General features: G+C 41.0%; 1 protein-coding gene across 1 annotated transcript; it reads left to right on the top strand.

Annotated features, from left to right (window-relative positions):
* The first annotated feature begins 866 nt into the window (after nucleotides 1-866).
* PLEKHG7 (pleckstrin homology and RhoGEF domain containing G7) lies at nucleotides 867-20276 on the top strand. Its single transcript, XM_033163192.1, is given in 18 exon segments — nucleotides 867-1218; nucleotides 1806-2497; nucleotides 3890-3915; nucleotides 6553-6689; nucleotides 6820-6831; nucleotides 6834-6859; nucleotides 7778-7879; nucleotides 9162-9311; nucleotides 10799-10894; nucleotides 11318-11413; nucleotides 13870-13983; nucleotides 14599-14770; nucleotides 15441-15556; nucleotides 16287-16380; nucleotides 17725-17804; nucleotides 18490-18649; nucleotides 19689-19786; nucleotides 20038-20276. Coding segments are annotated over 17 exon segments (2247 nt in total). The 5' UTR covers nucleotides 867-1218; nucleotides 1806-1837; the 3' UTR covers nucleotides 20146-20276.
* The last annotated feature ends 1306 nt before the right edge of the window (nucleotides 20277-21582 follow it).

The following is a 21582-nucleotide window of genomic DNA, read 5'->3' as shown; positions in this document are numbered from 1 at the left end:
AGAGAGATAGATTGGGAGGGGGGGATCCCCAAAAACATTTGTGGGTGGAAGGTTAAAAAACTGAAGACTACTTTGCTACACTATGTCATATCTAGTAGTGCATATATAACACTACCATAATGGGCTAGGTCAGGGGTCCCCAAACTAAGGCCGAGGGGCTGGATGCGGCCCACGGACGGTCCAGGAATCAGTGTGTTTTTACATGAGTAGAAGGTGTCCTTTTATTTAAAATGCATCTCTGGGTTATTTGTGGGCCTGCCTGGTGTTTTTACATGAGTACAATGTGTGCTTTTATTTAAAATGCATCTCTGGGTTATTTGTGGGGCATAGGAATTTGTTCATTTCCCCCCCTTCAAAATATAGTCCTCCCCCCCCCCACAAGGTCTGAGGGACAGTGGACCGGCCCCCTGCTGAAAAAGTTTGCTGACCCTGGGCTAGGTGATCTAGCTAAAAAATATAGTATTATCACAACCACAAAACATTCTACCAGTATTATGTCAACATGAGTCATCTATGCTATTATCAGCAGGGGCGGGAATATTTTGTGCATTCACATGATATTGAAGGGAGATTTTGATAAGAAGTTTAAGGGGGATTTTTAAAAGGGGCTTCATTATTAAGGACACAGGAAGGTTCTTTGTGTGGAGGGACAGCAAAGGGAACATCACAAAGGAAAGGTCGAGCTGTTCTAATTGTACGCTTATTCACAAAGGACAGGCACAGTGGCTGACAAATCTCCCCTGTTGGCATGTTTCTTGATCCTCTTTCATCCATTTGTTCCCCTGAGTGAAGCGAATGTGTCAAAATGTTGAACTCGAAAGCTGCACGGGGTGGGGGTGGGGATAAGAATTGGGAAGAAAAGGAGAATTCAACAAACATGCCCAAAGAGCAAATAAAATCAGTTATGCGTTGCGGCAGATCATGTTACCTTCTGTAAACTAGCTTGCTACCACTTCCCTTTGCACTGTTGAGATAAAGAAATCCCTTGGAAACATACAAAGAGGAAAAACAAGTTCCCTATTCCTGCATTCAGAAAGGAGGCTGGGAAAGTGAAAAGAGGAATTTCCACCCTTCAGTCTAAAAAGGCAGAAAAACTACCCGTGGCTTTAGCCATTGTGTTAAACAACTTCCCTGTTACACATTTTCTCGTGCAGGATCATGTTTACACCCAAGGAAGCTGGCTGTATCAGTGATCCCTGCGCACCTGCTGTAGAAACAGTAAGTACTGAGCTACAGCGTTATCAGATTCATGTGTTATGGTATCATGCTTCTGTTTATAAAATACTGCTAATTAACTCCCCTTGGGTGCTTTTCAGTTTTGTGTTATAACCATTCAAATCCTGCGAAATCAAGCTACTTTAAAATGATGGGCAGCATAACTTTAGCCTGATTTACTGGGGAATAAGCCCCATGCTGTCCAGTGGTGCATCAGATTGCAGCTAACATTTCACCAACAGGTCTGTGCTGATTAAGCATCAAAGTCAGGGATTGGCCAGTATGAATTTATAATTGAATCCACGGCCACAGAACAAAGTGCCTTGGTTGATTTCTGCTACTTTGTGGAAAGCTTTTAGAGCCTCTCCTTCTGACAGCAGAACCCATTCCAATCTCTTACGCTGCCCCCTAAAACCTAGCATAAAAAACACCCTCCCTCCAGTGAATCACAATCGGAAAGGGTGTTGGTATGCAATTCTTTCATTGTCAGGGGGGGTTCCTTGGATTGTAGCAGCACAGGGGCGTTTTTAAATAAAATGTTGGTTTTGAGAATGAAATCCTTCCTTTCATCTCTGTTCTAATGGCTGTAGATCTTTCTGCTGTGATTAAAGGATTCATAAAAATGGAGTGCAAATCTTTTGAAGTGGATGAAGCAGTCTACTTGGAAGATCAATGTCATATTCTTGAGGTGACCGAACCACAAAAAGACAATTTGGATTTGGCAGGAAAGAGTGACTTGGGAAATATTGTCTTTTCATCCTGTGAAACCCCAGCCCCATCCAGCCCTGAGATCAAATTGTACCCTAATAATATCACCAAGAGGAGGGCCTTTAGTGACAGCCCAAATCTACTCCAAGTTCCATCTGTGGAGCATGACGATGGTGACTTCACACCTTACCAATTTAACAGGCATGCTCCAGGAAGGATTTCTACTTCTCCAACTCTTAGGAGGCTAAGAAACAGTACCTCATCACTCTCTCAGGTCTTCTCACTACAAAACAGCACTGAGGGTGCAAGGGGGCACAACCAGATGCCACAAACTGAATCAACTCTCCTTGCTTATCAGAGGTGTGCTCTGCATTCTCAGCATTGCTCTTCGACCTCCAACTCTGGCACGCACACTGATTCACTGACACTGAAAGAAAACTCCTCATTGGCTGACACACTATCAGCTCCACCACATCCTAAAGATGATTTTGTTGATAACACATTGCAGAACATGAGGGAGATCAGCCCTTCTTCCCTAACTAAGGGGAAACAGAATTCTCAGGAATGTGTTCAGGTAAGTAACGCATTTCCTCTTTCCTTGGTTTTGTAATTTTGCTGATTGCTCAGACTGGTACAGTGGTACCCCGGGTTGTGTATGTAATTGGTTCTGGGTTACAGTTCGCAACCCGAAAAGTACGCGACCCGAACAAGCAAGCGAAAAACCTGGAAGTAGTGGTTTGTGCATGCGCGAATGCGTCTGCACATGCGCATGCGTGAACTGCGCAGAACGCTTCTGCACATCTGCGTGTTGCGCACGCTCCGGGTTGCACTTCTGGGTTACTGGAGTTCGTAACCCGAAAAGTACGTAACCTGGAGGTTGTAATCAACTAATGTTTACTCAGAGTAAGCTCATAGAAATTTCATGGCCATGACTAAATTAGGTCCATTAATTCCAATGCACCAACCTTGAGTAAAACTTGGTTGACTACAGCCATTATTAGATTTAAGGAGAATATTTAGCTAGGCCAAATTACATGTGATGCCTCTCTTTGAGAGCAGGATTAAACATGCACATAATAGCTAAACATTTGCACATTAGTGGGATATAAAGTGGGGAATATTTTGTTTGCTTTATTTTTTAAACTAAATTCAGTAGGGGGCATGGTAATGGAACCTGTCCCCTGCCCTATTTCCTTTCTTCTCTGCTTTCCACTGAAGCCTTTTCTCCCCAGACTGCCTCCAATACTTGAAGTTAGCAGGGGAATTATTCCAAAGAGCAGACTGTGTGCAAGTAAGGAGGTGGAGGGGGGAGGTGATGCTCATGTAAGAGGTGGTTTTAGGGTAGCGTGACCGGTTTGGCTGCATCAGGCGATGACACCACAGGGGTGCTGCAGCAATGATGTGGAATGGAGAGTGAGAGGAGGGTTGTGTGTGCCGAATTTTAGCATCATACAGGATGCCACTGAAATTTGAGAGCCCAAAATCTACCACTGTCTGGTCTGAAAACAAAGCTCCCCCACCTCACTTTATAGCCAAACCAGCACACATCTAGTTGCCCATTCCTTATTTGTATAATTGAATCTTTTTTCTTTTTCTTTTTGAAATGCAGTAGCAGACGCAATGAGAGTTTCCCTTCAGAAATAAATAGGAGCTTAAGGAGGAGGGAAAGGAGGAAACTTTATTTGGGATCCCAGGGGAAGGGGCAGGATTAAACTCGCCTTCCCCAAAGTTCCAAGCCTAACTAAAATGAGATGGACTTATCACCACTGTTATGCAGGTTCAGTTTTTGCTCAGGGGTTGGGAACAGGTGAGTTTTGATTCTGTTCTGAAACAATTGTTTCACTAAAATGATTAAGATTTAAATTTCACTTTGCAGTTCCTTTCTTCAGCAAGAACATTCAAGGTTAAAAGTGCCTTTCTTGTGCCTTTTATAAAGACTAACATAGAATGCTTTATTCTTTTTCAGGAATTACATTTGCATAAACCTAGCAGGTACGTTTTCTTTTAAAAGAAATGGCAAAAAGAAACACTCCCTCGTTTGTTTTTATACTTTTGTTGACTCTTAATGAGCCATTAAGAGTCAAGAGTGACATATTTACTGTAGCTCGCAAGATCTGTTCTATATAAATTTAGGGGAGTAGCATTGTAACTTTCTGCCACTTGCACACCTTAATGAGAGTTGCTTTATAGGCCAAAAATTGACTCTCAGGCATGCCCCAGCTATTGTTTATTGAGAAGTCTCATAAACATCTCTTTTATTGTTGTGTTATTGTTGTGTTATTTGTTATTATTATTTTTAGCTTTTCTAAATACATAAAGGTCACAGCCCAGAACACTGAAATCAATAGGCATGTGCCTGATTGACATCAAGACCACATTAATACTACTTGTGGGCCACAAATCAAATCTGATCCATCCAGCAATCAACAGAATGCATTGTTTCTAGGAATCTCGGAGGGGATAGCTCAGTTGGTTAGAATGTGGTGCTGATAATGCCAAGGTTTGGGTTCAATCCCTGTATGGGACAGCTTCATATTCTTGCATTGGGGTTGGACTAGATGATCCTCAGGATCCTTTCCAACTCTACCATTCTATGATTCTCTGGCACTTGGGTTACACAGTTTTAGAATTTAACCTCTATGTGACCTGAACACACCATAGAACAGAGGGTGTGAGATTTCACTTGCTGTTAAGGTTGACTGACGACAGCACATATTTGCTTTTTTCCAAACCCAAAACATTATTGACCGTCCACAAACCTACAACAATAATACACCATTACAACAAAATAATTCAGGAAAATCATATCTGTCCATGGAAAGTCAACCAAACTGCATCTTCTTGTTCAATATTATTTTTGGGGTCTTATGCTTATTTCAGTTTCATTACAAATTTTTGAACATTCATCCATCTGTAAATCTAAGGTACACAACTCGCAAGAAAGTCAGCAGAATAATCCTGTCATATTAGATTTTGGGAACAACTTAGTTTGCAAAAACTGGCAGCAGGACTATCAAGGCCACAAGGCTACCATATAGCCCCACTGTGGCCTGACATGATTCAGGTCAATTCTGGACCTGACTTGACTTGGTGTGCTTAGCAAAGCCAAATCACAAAATCCACTGACAATTGCTGAGTTCTTCCAGACGTGTTTAGGTCACAAATGTCATTTACAATTGGACTTCAGCTGTGATATCTGCACTGTAGCTTCTAGCTACCTGCCATGCCAACACTACAAGGCTTAGAGATGGACCGCAGGTTCACATGTGTAAATTCTTGACTACCTTATGTGAATGTCTTTATCTTTAAAAAAAATCAATATGAAAATTAATATTTAGATATTACTTAAATCTTAGACATTTTGTAGTAAGCAGTAAGTAAATGTAATAAATAAATAAATGTGCATATGGGTACATTTTTAAGCTGTATCATAAAACTCGTAGAAGTGTAAAATCTGAAGGATAATTGTGTTCTGATGTGCAACTTTGGTCACTACTTAAAAATGTGAACCAAACAAAATCCTCTCCCTTCCCTAATGGTCGTGTATTTGAATGTCATTTCTATTAAAAGGGTATAATGAATATTCATTCAGTCATCTCACAGCTCTTGTGGGGTGGTGCACATGAAATGGCTGTGTGGAAACCATTCTTAAATTAGCACTATAGCATCCATTGCCTACCATGCCAATCAGGCTGTTCTCTTCATCCCATAGTATTTTACTTTTTAAGTCTGTGATGGTGAGAAACTGCCAAAGCCATTTTTTGGAGATCGTAACATTAAAGATCATGCACTATTTCACATGGAGGCATTTTCAAACAACCAGCTTCTTCACACACACACACACACACACACACACGTTGAGATGGCACATTCAGGTGACGCAATTCTCCAGTTTGCTTCAGCAGCTCCATGAGTTTAATTCTCTATAATATAAATGGTGGTTTCACTGGCGGATGAAGGGGGGGAGCGCACCACTCCCAGCAGCCAATCCCAGTAGGGTGCCATCGTGGCTGCCCCTGCCCCACCCGTGCTGGGTGTCATGCCCCTATGAGTGGCGTGCCATGCCCCAGGATGCGCACCACGCCCCCAGGACACGTGCCATGCCCCAGGACGCACACCAGCCCGCCCCCGCCTGCTCTCTGCCCCCTGGTGCCGAAGCATGAAGCTTCACCACTGGGTGGTTTTAATATTCAGTTGTTTACCAATACTGGGGTCTTTAAATGGAAGCTAAATAAAGCTTTGTGAGTTTCAGGGTTTTTTTCCCCCCATGACTGACCCTCCTCAAACCTGAGTATCATTCTTAGGAGGACCAAAGGCGTACATAAGGGTTGGCAAAACCAGCAGAGGTGCAGGCCCAGGGGGAGCGCAAAAAACACCTATCAGACTATGGGATGTATGACGTATGTGTGAAGGGTGGCATGACATGACACCACTGTTGCGGTGAGATGAACACGGGAGACGCTTCCTGTCCTTCTTGCACCACAGTAAAGTGGGGGTTTTTGGAGGGGAGCACTGATACGGCTCCTTGCCAAGGGCACAAGGAACCCTAGGTATGCCTCTCAGTAGTAGTAGTAGTAGTAGTAGTAGTAGTAGTAGCAGCAGCACACAATGTTTGTGTTTGCCTTGCAGTCTATGCAACTCAGCTGAACGCAGGCACAGCTCAGTGGTGGTGAGTTTGCCTGGATTCGAGATGTTCCCAGGAGACTTGCTGATATCAGACAGTGCAGCAGAATTTCTCTACCATTCAGCATCACTGCACAGCTCAGGTGAATACAGATGCCAATGGAAGACATGGCCCTGTTTTTGATTTCCACCACCCTCTCCCCATGAAGTCAAATTTACCATGAAATACTTTATCGTTCTATAGCTAACAATGTCCTTGTTTCTGTTCATTAGAATCCAAAAGCCCTGGTGGCCATTTGCTAAAAAAGGAGCTGTGAGTATTTTGCAAATCCCGCTTTCTCTCCCTGGCCCAGCATTTCTATATATATGGGTTTGTCTCCACCAGCAGTCCCAGAGCACATCTTTATTGCAGGGCAGGTGTTGGAATGTGTTTTGAATAAAATGTAAAAGAGCAGATTTTTAAAAGTTGCACCCAAACACACTTCAGGTGTCGCTTGGACATGCAGATATATATATATTTTTTAAAGGAACAAGGAAACATCTCTAAGTGATTGTGAAAGAGAGTGAGAGAGAAAGGTAACTGCTTACCTTTTCAACCTTTGGGAATGCAGCAGCTCCTGGAATCAGATTCAGAGGCCTTGAGTTCTGTGCAACATTACAGATGAGCCAGCACCTCAGCAGCCACCTGTTTTTTCAGCAAATTTTGGCTATATGGCTATATGGACACAGAAGCCTTGCTTCTAACTTTTCCACTCTGGGACTTTTGATAGAAGAGATTGGTTCACTGCTATGTTTGAGGAGGATGGATAGGACATGCCCAGTGTAATTAAGGTTCCAGTTCTGTAATTCTGCCTCTGAGAATATAAGAAATTAGGGAACTATATCTACCTAACAATAGATATATTAGGGGAATATATCTACCTAACAAATATTGGTATGACCATCTTTCACTACAGTGGCATACATATGCTTTGTGTTAATACTGACTAATCCATTATTTAAAATAGACTAAACATTATGGATCTATATTCTGTAGTAGTTAGTAATCACGTGAAAATAAATTAAAAATTTAGTGCATTTTCAAAATTCAGTTTGGGGAATGCTGTCTGCTTGCACAAATCACAATTTGAGGAAGAATGCAACATCCTCTATCTCCAACATCCTCCCCATGACTATGGATTTCACAGATTTACTGCTGCGTTTTTTTGTTTTTTGTTCTGTCTTTAAACAGAGTAAAGACAAACACAAACAAATATCAGATCTGGAAAACTGTCTGTCCACAGTAACCCTCAACATACCAGATGGTAGTGATTATGAATTTCAAAGTGTTAAGGTACGAAAATGCTTCATATACTACAATGATACAATTTGTGTGTTGGTCCTCATTTTTATTCTTCTGTTCTTCTGTTCGGTTTTCCTTAACTCTGCAATTCCTATACCTACTTATTTATATATGAGCATTGACAGACACACACACACACACACACACACACACACACACAGACAGACACACACACACACACACACACATTGCACTGCTTCCAGACTGTCACTATTTTAAAGGAAGGTTTCAAGTGCATACCAAAACTTTAGGTTTGTGTAACTGAAGTAGATAAAGGCACTCTGGGCTCATTCACACTTCCACATGTGCTGTGCCTAGGAAGCACAGGTCTGAGCAGTTTTCTGCTTGACCCGCTCCTTTCCAAGGGAAAATCCACTCCTCAGTGTTTGATTGGAAGAAATGGCAATCCGGGGGGAACCCAATTTGACATTTGCTATCAATAGGCACTAAAGAACTGTTTTCCCCAGGGGAAAGCAGCAGAAGTGGAAACACAGATAATCCCTCTGTCACATTTGTGACAGCACCACAAATCCACTTTAATAAAAACTCTCCCTTCTTATGGTTAGGAAAGTGACATACTGAAAAATGTGTGGTGGATGAATGGGAATGTGTGTAAACACTCTACAAACAAATCAGGATGCATGCTCAATAAACTGGTCATATATTCATGTATGCATGTATGTATGAACTTCTAAGTAGACATGGATTATACTTCTTTTCGGTGTAAATTATAGAGTACTTCTAACTATACTTTAGGGACGTGGGTGGCACTGTGGTCTAAACCACAGAGCCTAGGGCTTGCCGATCAGAAGGTCGGCGGTTCGAATCCCAGCAACAGGGTGAGCTCCCGTTGCTTGGTCCCTGCTCCTGCCAACCTAGTAGTTCGAAAGCACGTCAAAGTGCAAGTAGATAAATAGGTACCACTCTGGTGGGAAGGTAAACGGCATTTCCGTGCACTGCTCTGGTTTGCCAGAAACTGCTTAGTCATGCTGGCCAGATGAACCGGAAGCTGTATGCCGGCTCCCTCGGCCAGTAAAGCGAGATGAGCGCCACAACACCAGAGTCATCTGCGACTGGACCTAATGGTCAGGGGTCCTTTTACTTTTAACTATACTTTAAGAGTCTTTTACAGTGTAACACTGAAGCAGAAGCAGAAACCAATGACAACCCAAACAAGGGTATTTAGCACCAACAACAGCTTCAGTGATTGAACGGAGGAGCTGTTTGTATAGAAATGTGCATAAATATTTGTGTTTGTGCTCTCAACCGATAGGGTAAAACCTGGCAGGAAATCATGAATATGCATCAGCTTGAGCCAAAATACGGTGGTGATCAGTTAGATACTAAGAAGGAAGAAGCCTTGTGGGAGCTTTTCACAACTGAATGCACCTACCTTCTTGATCATCTCCAGGTTCTCAAAACGGTAGGTTTGGATTTTGCAACCGTTTCCTTCGCATTGTGGGGTATTCGCCATGTCACTAGCTATCAATCTAAATGGGAAGTACCTTCGCACAACTTTTTGTTCCTGCAGGAGGCAACCATTTGCAATTAGCTCATAGCAGTACAGTACTTAAACACGGATCTCTGCCTTGCAGCTCACTGGAGCATATTCTGACAAGTGTTAAAAACAGGCTACAGATTAGAAAGTGCATTGAGCCATTCAGCTACAGAGCCATCACTTGTTAGAAATTGGGTCACAGACTTGGAAGGGCATCTAAGCTCCAACTGATGCAGGAAATTCACTGCTCCAACATGCCCAATAAGTGACCATCCAACTTCTGCTTTAAAAAAATCTAATAAAGGAGAGCCCACTATTGTCTGAGGCTGCCTGTTCTACTGCTGAATACCTGGTACCTTCAGGAAGTTCTTTCTAATGATTAGTTAAAATCCCTTTTTCTTGTAAATCAAAACCCATTGATTTGGCTTCTAGCCTTTGGATCCAGCAGAAATCAGGCATGGATCTGTTTTTCCGCTGCCCAGTCTGCAGCTTCTCACTTTTGGCTTGCACACACAACTCTGGAATTTGTCTTTCTAACTACCAGTATGTTGCAGGAGGGGACCCCACCCCTTTTTCGTCTGACACAGAGCCACTTCCTTTGTTACCTTAATGGCCCATACTCAGAAGGTCATTACCTCACCAGGGAGCTAACCTGGCTATTCCAGGAACTGAATCTGTGCTGGATCCAGGAGTTAGAAGGAGGCTCAGGCATACAGCCTCTGAACTATCTACCCCAAAATTCGTAACAGCATTTAAATTCCTGAGCTATGTATCATCACTTGTTTTGAATGATAATTAGAACAAGGTTATTTTCACCATATCAGCAGTTGGGGCTTTCAGAGAGAATGTTTTCAGAGACCAGTAAAGTATTCCATGGAAAGTCCTGTTATGATGAAGCTGCCTCATCCTCAAGAATATTATATGTCACTTGAATAACTTGGCTATACCTGCTTACTAGATGTAAGGCTCACTTAGTTCAGTGAGACTTACTCCTTGGCTAATGTATAAGGGTTGCAGCCTAAATTCTTTAGAATCTAAGCCATCAGGATAGCTTGATTCAAATTAATTGAGTGGCTCTTTTACTGAGACAAGGAAATTGCTCTTTTCAGCTTGTCAGCAATACAGAATCTGCAATGTTTCCTAGAACGTGACTGCTTATGTGTTTAGCGCATGCATGGAGGGTCTGTGGGGAAAGATTTCAAGTTTCAGGACAAGGGGGAAGGAATGTTTGTTGAGTGCTAGAGGCAGGTTTATAGCAGCAAGACGACAAATGAAGCCCATTTGCTATGTTTACTAGAGCTATAATGAACTTGGGTAAGGAATGTTTTTCAAAAAAGGAAATCTGTATTAACCCTGGGGTTCAGGAATTTGGAGAAGAAATAACTAACTAGGCATTGGTGTGTTTTCTGAAGGTATTTATGGATACATTAAGGTACCTGCAATGCAAGGAGTTTCTCTCGGATGTGGACTCTGGGCTACTGTTTGCCAACCTAGAGGAGTTAAATCAGGTGAGAAAACACTTTAATTTGTAGATTGGCAGTAAACAACATGTATCAGCACTGTGGCTTTTCATTCTACGGCTTTAATACAATAGTTAAATCAAAACTATATTAACAAGCTCAAAGCAGTGTGGGTTCTACTATTTAAATACTCCCTTTGGGAAAATTAGACATATAAGACCTGTGGAATTGCATCTTTTAGTGCATTTGTCTTATAGCAACGGTGGCTCACTTATAGTCTATGTAGCAAATGTTGCATTCCAATACACAAACAAGTCATCCCTGGGTATTTGTTTGGAGTAGTGAAGCTGAATGTGCTCGCTATGCTTTACATTTTTCTTCCACTGGATTATAAAAGCACAGAGCTCATTTAGTGCCTTGCAGTCGAATCTTTCATCCAAAGGACATCTTAAACAAGATTCTCTTACTTAGGTGAGCCTCAGTTTTGTGACCAGTTTCTTCAATGCTATAAAGGATCACCTTGTCCAGCCTATGTCTTCCATAGATTTCATCCCTGTGCTCACAAAGGTAAGAGTAACAACATGTTAAGCTTAGCTGATGCATCAGTAAATGGTTAAAGAGCAAAAAGAAGAGAATAGGTGTAAATGGACAGTTTTCACTGTCAAGAAATGAAACAGGGATCTGTATTGGAACTGCTGCTTTTTAACTTGTTCAGAAATGACCTAGAGTTTACACCCTGGCCATGGCATGATCCATCCACAGTTAAGTAGTGTGTGTGTGTGTGTGTGTGTGTGTGTGTAAGAGAAGAAGAGTTTGGATTTGATATCCCACTTTATCACTACCCGAAGGAGTCTCAAAGCAGCTAACATTCTCCTTTCCCTTCCTCCCCCACAACAAACATTGCGTGTCGAGACCCCAAAGCCGCCCTCCCGGGAATGAAATAAAAACACCAGGACACAGAATATAAGGTTAATGTGATTGGGGAAAAATTTGGCCACAACTTTATTGGTTACAGCATGTGAGCGGTATTGGCTTAGGCATTGAGTGGACCTGACTATATCTGACTCCTGCCCGCAGAGCAGGAAGTCCAGTAAGGGTAAACCACTGATAAGGGGAGCCCCGTCGATTCAGACCAACTCGAGTTCCCCTTGGGTTCCAATGGGGTCGTGGCATGGCCCTAGCCCCGCCCCGGGCTTCGGACAAGATCCCACACCCCCGGATTCCTTTAACGGACTACCCTTAAGCTTGGAGGGTCAGGCGATGGCCAGGCCTCCCCTCCCCCAACATTAGGTCACTCAATGCCTAACCGCCACCTTACAAAGTTGTGACGATTGCTAAGTGGTAGGCGAAAACCAAATGGCCCAGCCAATCTGCCAAGTGGAAAAATTCCTACCAGGCCCCCGACAAGGGCAGGCGACCAACCGAAGTCCAAAGCAAGGCCATAGGGTGAAACCTGCCTACAGGGAAGGGAGGGAGGGTGGGAGATCCGAGGAAGCGAGCCGAAAGGAGGTCTCTCGGCTCGCGCCTCACCTTTTGAAAGGGAGCCCCCGGCCACGCCCCCAGCCGGCTGATTGGCCGGTTGCCTGCTGACGCGCCCCCAGCCGGCTGATTGGCCGGTTGCCTGCTGACGCGGCCGGGGACTCCTCCGAGCAGCGAGGGACAAAGTCCCCCTCCCACAGGAAGTGGGGAGAGCGGCTCTGCAGTCCACCGCAACTCCTCCCCACGAGCAGGTGGAGTGGATCTCTGTGAGGTGAGTGGGGCTGAGAGACTTCAAAGAAGTGTGACTAGCCCAAGGTCACCCAGCAGCTGCATGTGGAGGAGCGGAGACGCGAACCCGGTTCCCCAGATTACTAATCTACCGCTCTTAACCACTACACCACACTGGCTTAAAGTTGTAGCCCCCATGAAACTACAATTCCAACTGCAATTGAGTTTGACTGACAGAGGGAAACAAGGGCAAGGGGGAAGGGAAGCATTATTTCTTGGCCTGACTTTGTTTTTAAAGTATTTTCCTCTTCTCTCTGTACATAGGGTATATAAACACGCACTTAGATAACCACTTCCTACCTCCAATGAAGTAGGTTCCGGCCCATGAAAGCATAAAGCACAGTACATTTCTTGAAGTGCGGCCCTATGCAAGTTTAGTTGTGCTCATGGTGCAATCTTGCTCGTGTCTACTCAGAGTAAGTCCCATTGACTTCAGTGAGGCTTATTCTCAGGTAAGTGGGCACAGGAATGCAGCTTTACAGCTAGGTAAATGGGTATAATGTTACAGCTTTAACATTTAAGATGCTAACATGAATTTGTTGGCTGCGTGACTACCCCTTGGAATTCATCTTATTCTTGATTATGCGGAGGGGTTGATAAGTTTTAAGATACAGCACCGCTAAGCAAAGACCCAAGAATGACCTGAAACAGTCAGCAAGAATGTGGACTTAAAATTCTCCAAAAGTCCATGTCTTTTTGTAAACAAAAAATACAGTCCAGCAAAAGGTATTTTAAAATTCATTTATTTCAGTGGGAATTTTCTGTAGCACAGTGCTATGTATATTGAGGCAAAAGTGAATCCCATTGACATCAGTGGGACTTATTATGAAGGTAAGTGTGGATTGGGCTACTATCTTAAGCACACACTGGAAAAAAGGCTTAACTGTGGATGGATCATGCATTGGGAGTGGTGATCCATCCTTACTGTGAAGTAACAAGGAATTATTTGCCATCTCAGATATCTCTGATCACAGAGGGTTGTGGACAAGTACCAAAAAAAAATTATGTGCAATAAATGTATAGGCTCCTTCTGGAGGAAAGGCAATGTATAAATCTAATAAATGAATATTTGGTCCTCACAATGCCAAGAGGGATATGCAACATTAGTCATCCTGCAAGTGGACTCATTAAAATCATAGAAGCATAGAATTGTAGAGTTGTAAGGGATCCCAAGGGCTTGCAATGGGCTTGAGTCTATTCTGAGTTTAACTTAGTTTTTGATATTGCCCTCAATGACTCACATTTTTGTCTTGCAGTATGTCCAAGGGAACCTGTGTCAGAGTCACCAGATGTACTGCCTGAATTATACCTCTGCTATCTTTTACTTGGAAAAACTGAAGAAAAGAGAAGATTTTGGGATCTATTTGAAAGTAAATCAATTGTTCTGCTGTTGTCCTTGTTCAACATTTACAGTTGTGATATTACAGCAGCAGTTTTTTCTAAGCCAATTGCTATCATAGTTCACCGATATGATTAAGGGTGAACTAAAGCATACATTTAATGAACTAATAATAAACATCAATACCCATCCTTGTTAATCAGAAATCACTATCTCTACTATCATCCCCCTATGTTGTTTACGGTTTTAAGCACTAATGCGAGCACTTTGAATTGGGCCTAGAAATATGTGGAAATCTAGTTCCTGTGGTAAAGTGGATGTGCTCTGAAACCTTTTCCACCACCACCTTGAGGCCTGTACACACAAAAGACTTATCTGCATGATATTTCCCTTCCTTTTTTTATTTAGGTGGATGATTCATCCCAATTATTACCACATTAAGTGTGAGGTATGAGAGAAGGGGGTGCATTTATTCCTCTGCTGTGGGAACTGGGTTGCCATTCTGAAAGCAATATGCAGGGTTCTCATGAAATTTATTTTACCTAAGAAATGTGTATCACACTACTGGTTGGCAGTATGAAGCATTCTGCTTACTGTCAAGAGTACACTTGTTAATCCTAATACAAAATTTATCTGTATTTGATAGTGGTGTGAACAGAACGAGCGGTGCAAACGTCTCCATCTCGCAGAACTGCTGGTTGCCCCTTTGCACAAACTGACCCGCTACCCCCTTCTCCTGAAGAATATATGGAAAAATACAGAGGCAACCGAGAAATCTGTCATTGGCACAATTAAAGGAAAGGTGGAAAAATCTATAAGTGAGTTGGAGAAGGTCCGAAACTGCATTCTTGGTTCAGTTGTTCCGAGTTTTTTTTTCACAGACAGTCCTACCAATAGGCAGAGTGGTATGGCTGCCTTGGGCAGCAGGTTTTATGTGGCATGAAAAGGCAGCTAGTTCTTTAATTTGTTGTGCTTGCATTTTTATACCAGAGATGGGGAGAATTGCTTGTGGGATTTCATGCCTCAGGTGCCAAAACAACTTGGCTGATGTTGTGTGCTTTGCACTTGACTTCGGTTTGGGTGGGGAGGGCCTGAGTACCATTTGCTCCTCAGCCTCATCCAACAAAAATACCTTGGGCCAACCTTTATTGCTCAGCATTTAGGCATGCATGAAGACTGTATGGCAAAAACTATTCCCCTAGGAACTGAAGCATGAAAATACCTTCACTGGCTACAAACAAAAGTAATATTATGTAAACCAGCTCATTCCAAAGAATACCATAAGCCTGATAACTCATGTTTGGTATGAAACATGAACATTGATGCTCATACTCTTAACATCCACAGGGATGACAACATTGACTAGAATATATCAATACAGAAGGCACTCAGCTCTCCATATAGAGAATGCTAAGGCCCATATTAATGAAGGACAGAGATTTCATTTTCAGTAAGCCAACCTTGCTGCTCCATGGTGTATCTTTTCAGGAGATTTAGAAGGGAAAGTGAAATGGCTGGATAACTTCCAGAAATTTAAACAGCTACAAGAAATTATAGTTTGGCCTTCACTTTGGGATCAAGAAAAAAGATTTTTTGTTCCTGAGGTAAGCAATTTTTATTCATCCGTCTTAAAAATATGTCCTTAGCAGGGTCTTCTTAAATCTGCATAAAACTCTTAAAATAACATGGACAAATATTTATGGCTTAACTGCAGAATAGGTAACTAGCTCTAGAATGTTCTAAATACGCTCTGTAGAGGTGCCTGCACACAGACTACGCAGATGTTAGACCAGCTCCCATACAAGTGAGCACTGAAAAAGTAATAAGCAAATATAGAGGGAGGGAGAAGAGGGAGAGCTCTTCATGATGAGAAAATGGAGTGAATAATTCTGGAGAACAATAAAATAATATGGGGGCTGAAGGTGGGAATGTAAATATATTTACAGTATTTGGAAATGATTCCTGAGGAAATCAATGGGGATGAAGCAAAAATGGAAGGGCAAAAGAAAAGAGGTAGTTCTTTGTAATGACACAACATTTATAAATTGATTCAGTCAGAAGGCAAGGAATTAATTTGACTTTGGTCATGCCCATTTTGACATGCAGCCCTTAAAGGGTTAGGCATGAGTCAAGGTGCCCCTCAGACTGAGAAAGGTTAGTTACTGCTGCTGTATAGGATTGGCTGTCAAGGTGGTCTATGTCTCTAACACATGTAACCACATGTAAAAGTCATCCAATTAAATAGTCCATTATATTATTTCTCTTACTCAAAATTTTAAATATACCGGTACTCAGTTACCACTTTTTATTCAAATGTTGTGTCTCCATCACCAGTGTCTCAAGAACTTATTAAGAGAAAACCCAAATGAAAACATCTTGTCACCAACAAAGAGATTTCTTGTTCATGAGGGGAGATTAACCCTAGCAGGTAAAGAGTGCTTTCTGTATCATAGTTACGTTGCACAGTGAACAGAAATGTATACCTAACTCAAACTAATCTGCAAACCTAAAGAAAGGCTATGAATAAAAGCTGGACAAATGTTGTATTAAGATGTTATGAACCTCCATGTTCAACATGGGAGCATAGAGTGGGGTGCACCACCTAACCCTCCCCTGGTGTCATGTTCACACCTGACATTTGCTCATACAACATGAAAATCTGTAGAGAGAGGGCTTTCCTGCATAGAGTTATACATGCAAAGGCATGCCCAGAATATGGAACCTAAATCATTCAGTGTTCCAGATTCTGATGAAGGCTTTGCATATACAGTACAACTATATGAGCAAAGGCCCCTTGCTACAGAGGTTTGTGCTCTATGTACAAACATCACAGAATTGGTGTGTGGGGTTACTCAATTCAACACCACTCCTTGCTTCCATGTTGTTTAACGTGAGTGCTCATGACACCAAAGTTAGGCTGCAGTCCTACAAGGTCAAAGAATAAAAATATATTCAGAAAGGATAAAATCAGTGTGATGTCTCAGTACCACTCTTCTTGAAGGGGGGAAACAAGATGTGTAAAAGTAGGTCTTTTAAATAAATATGCTTTTCCAAAAGAGAAATATGTTAAACTTCAGAGTTTTCTGTTCATAATTAGCAGCCAAATTTGAACTAGATTGCTGAGAGTGAAGCATAAAACAGATTTTTTTTGAATCTACTGTCTGCTTTTGAAATGAACTGGCAGGTGGTGATATACTTAAGACTGATAAAAATGTAACAGCTGATAGGCTATGGAATCTTACAAATAATTTGACAAAATATATCCCTGGTTATTTTTGCTCTATAATCTGTTTGATAATCTTTTACTCGTGGGAGATTCAGTCATGTCCCTAGCTCTGCTAAATACTATTAAAATATTATGTGAGTTATGCAAGCAATAGTGATCCACCATTCTTCCATACTACTTTGGCTGCTCATGTATTGCAAATGTTAAACAACCCAAACTACAAAGCTGAATATTTCTCACATCCAGAGTTTTTAATACTAAGGAGCAGGTGATATGGGGCAGCTGTTGGCTTCCTATTTCCTTTAAAATTGATCTCTGGACAAATCTAATCTCTGGTTCAGTTCTATTCCTTAAAACAAGCTTCCTAGAATTCTGGAACTAGAAAAACTATGCTTGAATCTCTTAGCAAGTAATTTTTCCAAATTCTTTCAGTCAAGATAAATCCAAAAGCAAAATGTAGTGATGAATTTAAGGCAGAAAATGTGAAGTTTTGTTTAAAAAATAAAAAAATAAGAACCAGTGTTTACTTTTGCATTTATTCCTCAGAACATATGAGACTTGTTGATGTCTACTTATTTCTGTTTGATGATTTGCTGTTGATTACAAAGCCTAACCGGCACAAAAAGGTAAGAAGAAAGGAAAAGAACGATCAGTTACAGCTGTTGTGTTCATGCACATTTTGATCTGTAGGTGCAGTAAACATTTACGCAATATTTTAAAATCATTATTTTAAAGTAAAAATGTTGAGGGAAGAGTTGTGAATTGCTGACCTATCAAAGAAATGAAGAACAGACCCCGGCAATTATACGATAGGGGCAGTGCCTCATAGTGGGCACATTTTGGTAACCCCTTAGGTGTACAGGTCCATATTTTGATTTCATGCAAGTAGTCACTTTGCAATATGCACTTATTTTTTAAAGAAGATTCAGTCCCCGGTGGCCCAAGCCTGGCTCCTTTTAACCCACCACCCCTTATTACCTTGTTGACTTAGATGTAAAAAGCAGACATCTGAAAGTAGACATGCTTTAAATGTACGGTGTTGACGTGTTAAAGAACTGCAGCATAGCAGTCCAACCGAATGCCTACTTGTTACATTTAACAAAAATTATTAGAGCTTGAAATGTGTTTATGATACAAAGCTAGTGCCGTGGAACAGAAAAATAAGCATTTTAATCTTGTGGCCATTTTGACTTAAGTTCCAAGAGCTGCCATTCACAAATTTAAGTCAAGTACTACATGTCAGAAATGCAACTACTACAATCCAGAATATAGAATGCTTAGGCAATGTATTGGTTTTCCTTTCTGTTTCAGAAATCTGTCGTTTCTGACCTGAGTTTAACACCCGTTGGCCCCTTTTTCACTCCTGAATTGCAATCTTTGCTTGAAGGTGGTGGCTATTGCACTGTGCTTGACCAGCCTATCCCATTAGACAGAATGGTAGTAAAAAATATTGAGTCCTTCCACATAACAGGTATGTTAAATACGTTTTACATATGGCTTGGTTACATTCTTCAAATATTGATTAGATGCATGGCATATATGTAGGGACAGATATTTTCTGTGCCCATCTTAAATAGCTCTCTCTTAAAATATTTGGAACACAATAAATACAAATAAGCCAATTGCTACCCCTCAAGCAAGATACATTCATTTCAGTCATCCCACCTCAATTTTTCTTCAATCTCTGGGATGTACATAGGTCCAACAGCTTACAATGGTAGTGAAGAGAATTTACATGGTAAATCAGAGGAAGTGTCCTGAAGGAAATAAATTTTGATCAGACAGACCTGCCTCGCTTCAGGATTAAAGATGTAACACCACTCTCTGTGCTAAAGAGTGGCTGGGGAGACCCGGCCAGATGGGCGGGGTATAAATAATAAATTATTATTATTATTATTAAACCAACCAATGTTCAAAAGAAATTAATTTTTTTGGAACACTTCTCATTTTGCCCACTATTCTAAATTGATCAGCTGAACTATCTTCACCCCTTTTCCTCTGCATGGATTCAGACTTGCTCCTGTTTCTGTATAAAATTAGAATCCAAGTGAAGACCTAGCTTTTGCATTTCCCATCAATGTGATTTGATGAGGAGCACCTTGTGATCATTGGTTTGATATCTTTCTAAATCATGTCCTCACTTCTGAGTCTAGTTTGATATGCAACTATGTGAAATTGTTTTAAAAAAAAGACAGAAGTGCCAGCTTTGCAGGTGACAGCTCATTATGTAATTGTTGTTTTTTAAAAAATAGTTACACCACATAGCTTCTAGTTTTATTTTCCCTAAAGCCAGAAGATTACTCTCAAGATTGCAGCTCACTCTGTCCCTTATCAATGGTTACCAGTACTTGTATATCCAGTCTAAAAGCCAATCAATGGATGCATACAAGTTCCACTGAAGTACGGTAGTTCATGTGGCCTGTTTCAAAGGTGACAGATATTTACTCCTTATAGAGGTCTGGAGTAAAAGCTGTGCAAGATGTCTAACCATGTGTCTATTGTTTTCTTAGTTTTTGGACTACGAAACGCTTTTCTAATACAGCATAGAAATCGGTTTCAGCAGTGCATAGCAGCCTTTTTACTACAAGCACAGACTGAGACTCTCAAAGTAAGTATTTTATTTTACGAACATTAAAAAAAAAATAAACACAAGCAATTCATCTAAGATAATGCTAACACCTTTCCCCAAAAGATTTGAGCTACTTTATTTGTCGGTCTTGGGTACTGTCCCTACCCCACTAGAGAGAGATACCCCTTTCAAAAATATGAATAGATGCTATTGCCTAATTAGCTACATAGAAAGTATGTATCCCTAAGTTACTTTTGTTATTAAATTAAAACTTCTTTTTCACCTTACAGAAAACATGGATGTCACAGATGGAAACAGCAATATCAAATTGCACACAGAGAGAAAATAAACCCAAAACTTCATTTTTTAGTTTACCTGCTGAATCATCTGAAATTTAGTTGTGGTTCATTGGGAACCACTAGACAATGTAACAAATTTACTTTAAAAACAATAAGGCATGCAAAATGTCTGTGAACATTTTTGGGAGCCTGGAAAGGTGAAACTCTGGAAACAATCTTGCTAGAACAGAACTCAGAAAAGAGCAACTTGGATGGTCATTATTCAAACTGTGCTATGCTTATGGCCTTTGGTTCCTGTCAGGGTGGCTTGTTTTGGTTTAGCATTCCATGATAAAAACTAGAAAATATATGTGGTATGATATGGAAAAGGGAAAGGAAACTAGTGCCATTAAACCAACATGTTTAAAACTGCCTTTACAAGTTCTTCTGCAGTCAAACTGGGGTACCAGTAATCATGAGACCTGCTATTTTGTTTTTTTAATCAAATACTACCGGGTTATGAAGGAAAGAAAAGCCACTCAATTTTTTCCTACCTCAGAAACCATTTGTCCAACCACCAAAATGTCAAACAAAGTAACAGTCTAACACTGATCTTTACAAAAACACCTCTCACATTAGATTACAGAATCACACAACCTACTTTTAAGCAGTGTGGTCACCTTGAGAGTACCTTCCTCACCTCATCAGCGCTTTGAAGAAATTTCATCAACATTATGATACAAAGAGAGATACCTTCACTTTGAATGGGGTAGACTAAGAACTGAGAAATTGTAATTTCTGGCTGTAGTGTTCCAGAAAAAAATTACTCCAACCCCCAATTAAAACTGCAGGGTAAAATCAGTTCATACTGACTATACAACACCAAACAGGGTTGCACATACTTTTGAGGTATACACTTTTTAGTAAAATTCTGGGCAAGAACCACACGGCTTCAGTAATTATTAGTTCAAAGCACCGTAGAATGAAGCAGAATGGCACCAATTAGAAGAGCCATTTTGATCACATTTACCACAATTATGTTCATGATTAACACTAGAAGGATACTTCTCAACTTTGCCTGACCACTATCTGAATTTGCAAATGAATAAAAGTGGATACAGCGACATCAAAAGCACAGCAAATTAAGTCACTGCAAATGGTCTATTAGAAATGTCTAATTTTATTTCAGCCCAATAACAGATTAGAATACAAAAGTAACATTTCCACAAGTATCCACTCATGTTATTTCATACAGAATTAGCTGATGTAGGGTGTCACTCCTCGGCTTTCATTACTTTCCAAATGCAGAGTTTAGGGATTACAGTGCGTACTGAACTAAACTCTTTCACAATGTAAGGCACAACTACATGACCACAAGTCATAAACACACCACTGAGAGGAGGACTTGCAAGAATCCAACTGATAAAAATGGTCATGCAAGACTATCTACAGATAATGTGAGTTTAAGGGTCCAGTTGAAAAAGAAGTGCAGTGTTGTGTAGGTAAGGCTACCTTAAAACATCTGTAAATATAAGGTAAGCACAGAAATGTTCCAAT

The sequence above is a fragment of the Lacerta agilis genome, chromosome 10, assembly GCF_009819535.1.
Source record: "Lacerta agilis isolate rLacAgi1 chromosome 10, rLacAgi1.pri, whole genome shotgun sequence".
Lineage (NCBI taxonomy): Eukaryota > Metazoa > Chordata > Lepidosauria > Squamata > Lacertidae > Lacerta > Lacerta agilis.
Note: the sequence above shows the minus strand (reverse complement) of the source record. Positions and strands in the feature narration are given on the sequence as shown.